Genomic DNA, 6910 nt, shown 5'->3' with positions numbered 1-6910 from the left:
GAAAGTCCTAGCACTCCGTACAGCATTTTGTTTTCTTAACTGCTGATGCTCCCCAGTTGCCCTGCCTGGTTATTGCCACCAACGGAACAGAGATGCAGTGTAAATCATAGGACCCTCATGTTCCCTGTTCCCAGGTCTGGTCTCTAGACGCACAACCAAAAGCACCTTGGGAATAAATCTTCTCTTCCCAAAGTCTGTGCAGCTGGCTGTCCCCTAAAGGTCTGAGACTGGATTAGCGAGGGATGCTGGCAAGTGAGATTTGAGATCTTGGGGAAATACCTGCCTGAGCTGCATTTAATTCTGTCCATTTTCTCCATTGTTCTTTTCATTTTCAAGAGCTTTAAAGCTGCCTTGTAATTTCTGGGTATGAGTAAGCAGTTTTTCTGATAATAAGGACGCTTAAAAAGGAGAGCTATAATGATATTCTTTCTTTCTTTCTGTTTCTTCCAGCGGATGGTTGGCGGCCATTACTTTCTTTAGCACCAATGTTGCAGCTGCTGTGTTTATGCTGTTTCCTGCCATTATGTTTACAATGTCAGCGGTCGCAATGCTGATCTGCATTTTAAGGGTAGGTGTTTCAGATGTCTCTCTGACTTGGAGTATCCGCACTTTGTATAGCAATAAATGTGAACAGGCAGCTTAGCAGCCACTGTCAGCCATCACAGCTTTTAGAGGTTTCATAGTGTAGTCAGTTGGTGTCCCTCAGAGTATCTAGAGGACAAATCCAGATAACACAAGACAGGTGGGGCTGGACGTTGTCACCGTTTGATGTGGCGATGTTCCTTTACGTCACTCGAAGCAAGCTTCATTGCTTGTTGGGATGGTCATTGACGGTACAGGTGAAGCACCTCGAGATGGCCTGCAGCGGGGACTGGGTGGCAGGATGGGAAGTGGTCCTCGGTTCTCTGCAGAAAGAAGGATTTGGAGGTAGGACTGTCTGGAAAGCTTCAGCAGACTGATGGCAGAGGAGGAGAGAGGACAGAAGCCCCGCTGAAGCAGCAGTGTCAGTTTTACAGAGGTTTCAGCCCGCTGGCCTGGGTTGGCTGCCTTGCTGTGGGATCCCCAGCCTGAATCCCAGACGTGTGGCTGAAATGGGTTCAAGTCTTGGGTTGATATTATCTATTTGCACCTCTGATCACTGTATTATTACATTTTTAGTGCTTTTGTTCCTTGGAAATACAGCTCTTTACAGAGAGAGAAACAAATAGACGAATGGGTACCAAAATGAGCGTAGCTCTTCTGAGGAAGAGGTGTGGGTACCTGTTGCTGACTTTCCTCTTGTTCTCTCTTTCATCCATTAGGTACATAAAATCTACCGAGGGGCTGGTGGAAGCTTTCAGAAAGCTCAGGACGAGTGGAACAGCGGCACATGGAGGAACCCCCCCAGCAGGGAGGCCCAGTACAGCAATTTTTCTGGGAACAGCCTGCCAGAGTATCCCACAGTGCCCAACTATCCCCCGGGAAACCAATGGCCTTAAGCAGCAACAGCTGCAAACTGCCTGGATTCTCTTCTTTTTGGTCTTTTTATTATTGTTATTCGAAAAGATCATTTGCATTCCTCCCCAAGCACCCCAGTCATCTTGGGGACTTTTTTGGTTTTTGTCTCCTCATCACTGCAGAAGATACGTGCTGTCAGCCCTTGCCACCTCCGGAGCACTGCACGGCCTTATCGGAAAGTTTTTTGTTTGCCTTGAGTTACCAGTATTTGTCTCGTTGCAGACTGAAGAACCAACCGTTCACTGCCCTTGCTTGAGGGAATCCTCTTCATGACCGTATGTGAAAAAGGCTTCCCCACGACGGCGAACACTACCGCGGCTGCTCCTTCTCCTGCCTCCCTGCTTAGTTTTCATCACATGCACAGCACACCACCAAGTCATCTGTAACTGTAACAAACGCAGTCAGAGCTGTAGTAGCAACCGGTGTTTACTCTCCCGGATAAATAATCTGGAATTTTTCACTCTAAGGGAAATGCAACACCTAAATTATTTGGTACTAGTGATATCGAAGGTATTTGTAAAATCTACAACCTCATTTGCTTGCGCTCTCTGGTGAAGGATCCTTTAGATAATGGCGCTTGCTGTGGGTGAGTGTTGTTCAGATGTGAAGTCCGCAAGAGTCCTCATTTGTCTGGCTAGGACTATTGTTACGCTGGAAGTCTTGCTTTCCCTGCTGCCAAACGTTTTTGCCAGATCTGTCTGCTTCAAAGGTGCAGATTCATCTCATTTGGTTAACGATTGCTCGCTAAAAGCCTGATTCAAAGCCCACTGGAAACTACTGAAAAGCTTGCTGACACTGGGCTTTGGACCTGGCTCCCTGGGTGATGCTCACCCCGTTACAGGTAGGCAGCACGAGATCTCTGAGCCGACTTCCACTTATACGGCTGACCCAAGAAATGCCCTACGGGACACACCTTGCCCTGTTGGGACACCCTTTTTTCTGGGCTCCCAGCCGGTAGCCACGTGCAAGATAACTATTGATCTCAGCGCTGGGGCCCCAGTGTGGTTTGGGAGTAATCCTGTTACAATGAACAGTTTTAATTCTGCCTTCTACCGATGTAGTTGAAATCCAAACGTTACGCAGTGGGGTCTGGTAGACCAAGAAAAGCTTGTTAGTCCTCGTAACTGACGTTAGCTGTGCAGTCCTGGACTGCGTTTGTGTGGCCGGCAGCACTTTCCTTCCATGTACGAGCAGGGAGAGAGAGATTTTTGCCTTTTCCCAAGAATCAGCTAAAGGGAGGGTAAAGCTGTTGGGAGGGATTGTTTTCCCTGAGAGCTAGCATCCGTCTCCTTGTTCATCTCCATTCTGTGCATGCACGTCAGGACTCCTGTAGCCTGAGCCATCCAATTCCCCCGTGTCCTACAGCGATCCAAGCAGCAAAGGCTGCAGTTTTTTCTTCTCCCTCAATAGCCTGCTGTGAATTTTTTTCAAACCTGTCAAAACTGGGAGGTGAGTTCCCAATATTTTTATAGGGAGTGAGTGTTCAAAGTCTTCGGCTCTGAAAGTTTCGGCCAATGATCCTGTGAAGGACGGAGAGCTCCGCTGCGGAGACTTGGGAGGTGTTGGGCACCCCGTGGGTCAGACCCAGAGCCTGCCCGGCTTGGCAGGCTGGCGGATGGGATGCCAGAGATGTTACGGTGTAAGTGGAGTCAGTCCAAATTCACACCGAGTAACTGGAAAACAAAATTGGCTCCTGGAACGGGACAGGGAGGTTGTCCTAGCTAGGTGGAATTGATTTGCAAGTGATCTTTTGAAAACTCTCTCTACATGTGCCTTATCTAATAAAATATTAGTTCACGAAGGAGAACTCTTCCTTCCGCATTGCCCCTGCAGAACTTCCCATTTGCTCTATTAACTTTTCCTGTGTCATGCTGTAAATACTAAGTGAAACACAGCTTGGAGTCTGCATGACACCTTTGTTACGAGGGCCAAAGCGAAAGCAAACATGAATCAGAGGGCAGAGCCTCCCTGAATTTGCGTTTACAAGCAACACTGACGCCCTGCTGCAGAACCAGCCTTTTCCTGGGTTTGGGATATTTAACGTGCTCCGAACACGAGGGGTTTTTTTTCTTGCGAGTGTGCAATGTGCTTGTAAGTACGAACGCTTGAAGCCTTCTTAACAGAACACGACCTGATCGCGTTGTCAAGCTTTTAGGTGCCTTTGTCTTGTGTCAAGTGTAATTTTAAGTGTTCTTTGTCGCTTGCCATCAGAGAGTGATAGAAGAACTGCCTGTCGATTAACTCCCTGGAAATACGATTGCACTACGGGGGAGTGAGGGGAGGTTAACGGGGCTGAATGCGAGGTTCGTCATACTTGGAAGCCAGAACGTGGTGCACCCGTGTACCACGCTCCCCCCGGCCCTGCCCCTCGCCATCCTCAGCCTCTTGCCAAAATTTTTCAGAAGCGATTGGTGTCTGTCCTTTTTTAGTGCGTCAGGTTGGAGATTTCAAAGGAACCAGGAGGAGAAGCATTGCCGGGGACTCCGCATCCTGCTTCTCTTTCTTCTTTTTTTTCCCCCTTGGATAATCTGGGGGGCTGTTTTGAAGCACCCACGTTCACTCACGTTGAAAATGCTTGACGCAAGGGGAAGGGGTACTTAGGAGCCTGCCCACCAAAATGGTCGGAGCCAGACACCAAAATTGTGACCCATTAGCATACGCTGCTTGAGATCTCCACAGAGCTTAAACGAACCTCTCTGGATGGGATCTGCCATCTCTCATCCCCCCTCCATCCTCTTCGATGCCAGAAACCGTAATTCCAGAAAGTTGACTCAACACGCTGCCTGAACTACCGTGGCTTATTTTTTTGGACTCCTCTGTATGTTTTAAAATGTTTACATTAGATTTCTAAGACTTCTTAACACTATTAACCTGGACCTGGCTCCTGGTTTTGTTCGGCATCATGTGGCGTGTATGTGTGCGATGCTTCCCGTCGCTTGTGGAGCTCTGGTTTTTGTTTGCGTTTTTCTCCTGATCACAAGACAATAAATGCTCATCCTGTGCTTGATGAGAAGAACTGGCCGCATTAGAGAAGTGTGTCTGTTCCTAGGTAACCGGAGTTATCTGGCAGAGGGAAATGGCGAAATCTCTTGTTTTCCTCCAAAGTCTCCCACCACGTGTTGTTTTTTCCTTAAAAGAGCAGCACGTTTATGGATGAAGCTCATCCTCTGTGCTGTATGGTTTGCACTCTTACAGGTGCCTGATAAGGTGCTGCCATTATTCTCCTTTTCTAACGAAGGGAACGGAGAGCAGAGGTGCGGGTGGTGGTGAGAAAGTCGCATCTCCCGAGCGCTGGGGTCGAGGTCTGTTTTCCTGGGCTCTCCTGAGCTGTGCAGAGACTCGCGCCGGCCCCTTGCAGCGCTGGCTTCTGCCTTCTCTGGTTTATTGGCCGGAGGGAGATCATTATCCCTGGAGTAAACGGGCTGTTTGACAGCAAAGGTGAGTTGAATTGCTCTGTTTAGTACGTAGCTGAATTTATTGCCCCAAATTACCATATTGTGGCTACATACCCCAGTTCCGCTCCGTAGCCGATATTTAATCCTAAAAGAGCCGTTTTCATCACAGCTGCTTGGTACGACATCTGCTAATCCCCATGCCTGCCTTATCTCCAAAAGCCTCGTGCCAGGTACCCCCTGCCCAGCCACCAGCATCTCGCTTTCACCGGCAGTGGTTTCCTACAGCTCCTCGCTGCTGTGCCAGTGATGTGTTGAGCACGAGGATGAAACGGCTTTTGCTCAAATTCTCGCTCCAGGCCCTCAAAACCTGAGCACAAGGCACAGCTCTAAGCTCCTGCTCCAGCTGCCGCTAGGGCAGATCCTTGGCACTTGGGAGAGATGAGTTGTTCGCCTCCGCCGCGCTCCCTGCGCGAGAGCCGGGGCTCGGCAGGAGGGCGGGGCCAGGTTCGGCAGGAACGAGCCCGAAGCACGGGGAGGGGGGGGTGGTTGTGCAGCCGAGCTCAGCCCCCCGCCCCGAGGAGCTCCCCAAAAGTCTCGGGGGTCCCTGGCGTCGGGGTGGGGGCTCTTCACCCAGGGGCGCATCGGATGGGACACTGCGAGGGGCCTGGCTTTTTCCTTGGTCTGGTTCTTGACGTGTTTCTGTCGCTCTTCGGTTTCCCAGGCCCTCAGCGCAAGTGTTCCACGGCAGGAAGGTTTCGTGCGCCCGCCCCCGAGCAGCTCGTTCTCCCGTGCGTGATCAGGAGTGGTTCGTTTTGTGTTGTCTGCTTGCGAATTAGCCCTAATTAACTCGTGCCCACGGGAGGAGGGCAGGGTTCATAGCTGGACGCTTTCCCGACAGAAATTCCCCGGCTTTTCTCGCTAACTCGCCGGTGCTGAGCCGGTTCCGTAGCATGAGCTGTACAGGTCTCTGCAGTACAGGTCTCTGCAGACCACGCCTGGCACACCGCGCCTTCACTGCTGGAGGTTTGCCTCGAAATAAAATCAGAACGATTTGCTTTCCCCCTCTCCCGCTCCAGAGGATGGGTAAATTCTCAAGCCGAATGTCTGAACAATTCGCGTGTCCTCAAAGTGCTTGAAATCGCCTCTTTCTGCGGCGGGGGGTGGGGGGAAAAAGGGAAGGATGGCTCTGCCGTCGGGTACTTCGGGGCAGTTTTACTCTCGGTCGCGGCCCCTCGCTGCCCTCCTGAGCCAGGAGCAGGAGGAGGAGCGCCGTGTCACAGCACGGGGACGGGATGGCAACATCTGGGCTTTACGTGCGGAGTAGCTCATTTTATTTTCCTCGTTCTCTAAAATCATAGCATTTTTTTTCCAGAAGCAAACACCCACAGGGGAAAAGTACTTTAGACAAATGCTGGGGGGAGAGCGTCTCCCTGGAACGGGGAGAGAATCAATTCAAGCGGCTGTAAACGCTGAAATGGGTATTTGGGGTGATGCTGGTGGCTGAAGACCTGATTCTTCCCCAAAACCACACAAACTCATTTGCCCGTTGCCTGAAAATATTTTTGGGGTGAATCCGTCCCATGCCGTGAAGAAGGTGATGGGAAGGAGAGCAATGGGATCGTACAGGGGTGCCTCCTCCCTCCAACGTTACCCTGAAAGGCTCAAGCAGGGACAGCTCTTGTGCCACCAAAAGAAACGGTTCTCCCGGCTGCGCCCTCCTTCGCCGAGTGAGCGCAGGGCGAGGGTTTTTACGGCCGAATGATTGATCTGAGTAACTCCAAAACTGAAGAAAGCGAAAGGCTTTTTTTGGAGGTGGCGCCGGGGGCCGCGTGCCCGCCCGGCTCCTGTCCCGGTGGGTCCCACCAGCCTGGAGCTCCGTCCCGTTGGCCTCCCCTGCGAGGCGGCGGGGACAGCAGCGGCTTTGCTCGGGGCTGGTGTCCCCAGAAAGGCTTCAGTGCTTGTAAAACAGCCGGCCCCCGGCTTCCCTCTGCTCCCGCGGGACGGGACGGGGTGGGGTG

At 51.4% G+C, this 6910-nt stretch overlaps 1 protein-coding gene across 1 annotated transcript in view; it reads left to right on the top strand.

The window, feature by feature from the left end:
- Positions 1–4518, top strand: part of SCAMP4 (secretory carrier membrane protein 4) — a 15142-nt gene extending 10624 nt beyond the window's left edge. The window contains exons 6-7 of the mRNA XM_009329063.1: positions 451–568; positions 1302–4518. Coding sequence (XP_009327338.1) covers positions 451–568; positions 1302–1478 — 295 coding nt within the window. The 3' untranslated portion in view covers positions 1479–4518. The remainder of the gene's footprint in view (positions 1–450; positions 569–1301) is intronic.
- The last annotated feature ends 2392 nt before the right edge of the window (positions 4519–6910 follow it).

The sequence above is a fragment of the Pygoscelis adeliae genome, unplaced genomic scaffold (genome assembly GCF_000699105.1).
Source record: "Pygoscelis adeliae isolate BGI_AS28 unplaced genomic scaffold, ASM69910v1 Scaffold537, whole genome shotgun sequence".
Lineage (NCBI taxonomy): Eukaryota > Metazoa > Chordata > Aves > Sphenisciformes > Spheniscidae > Pygoscelis > Pygoscelis adeliae.
The sequence above is the reverse complement of the archived record's forward strand: the minus strand, read 5'-3'. Positions and strand labels throughout refer to the sequence as shown.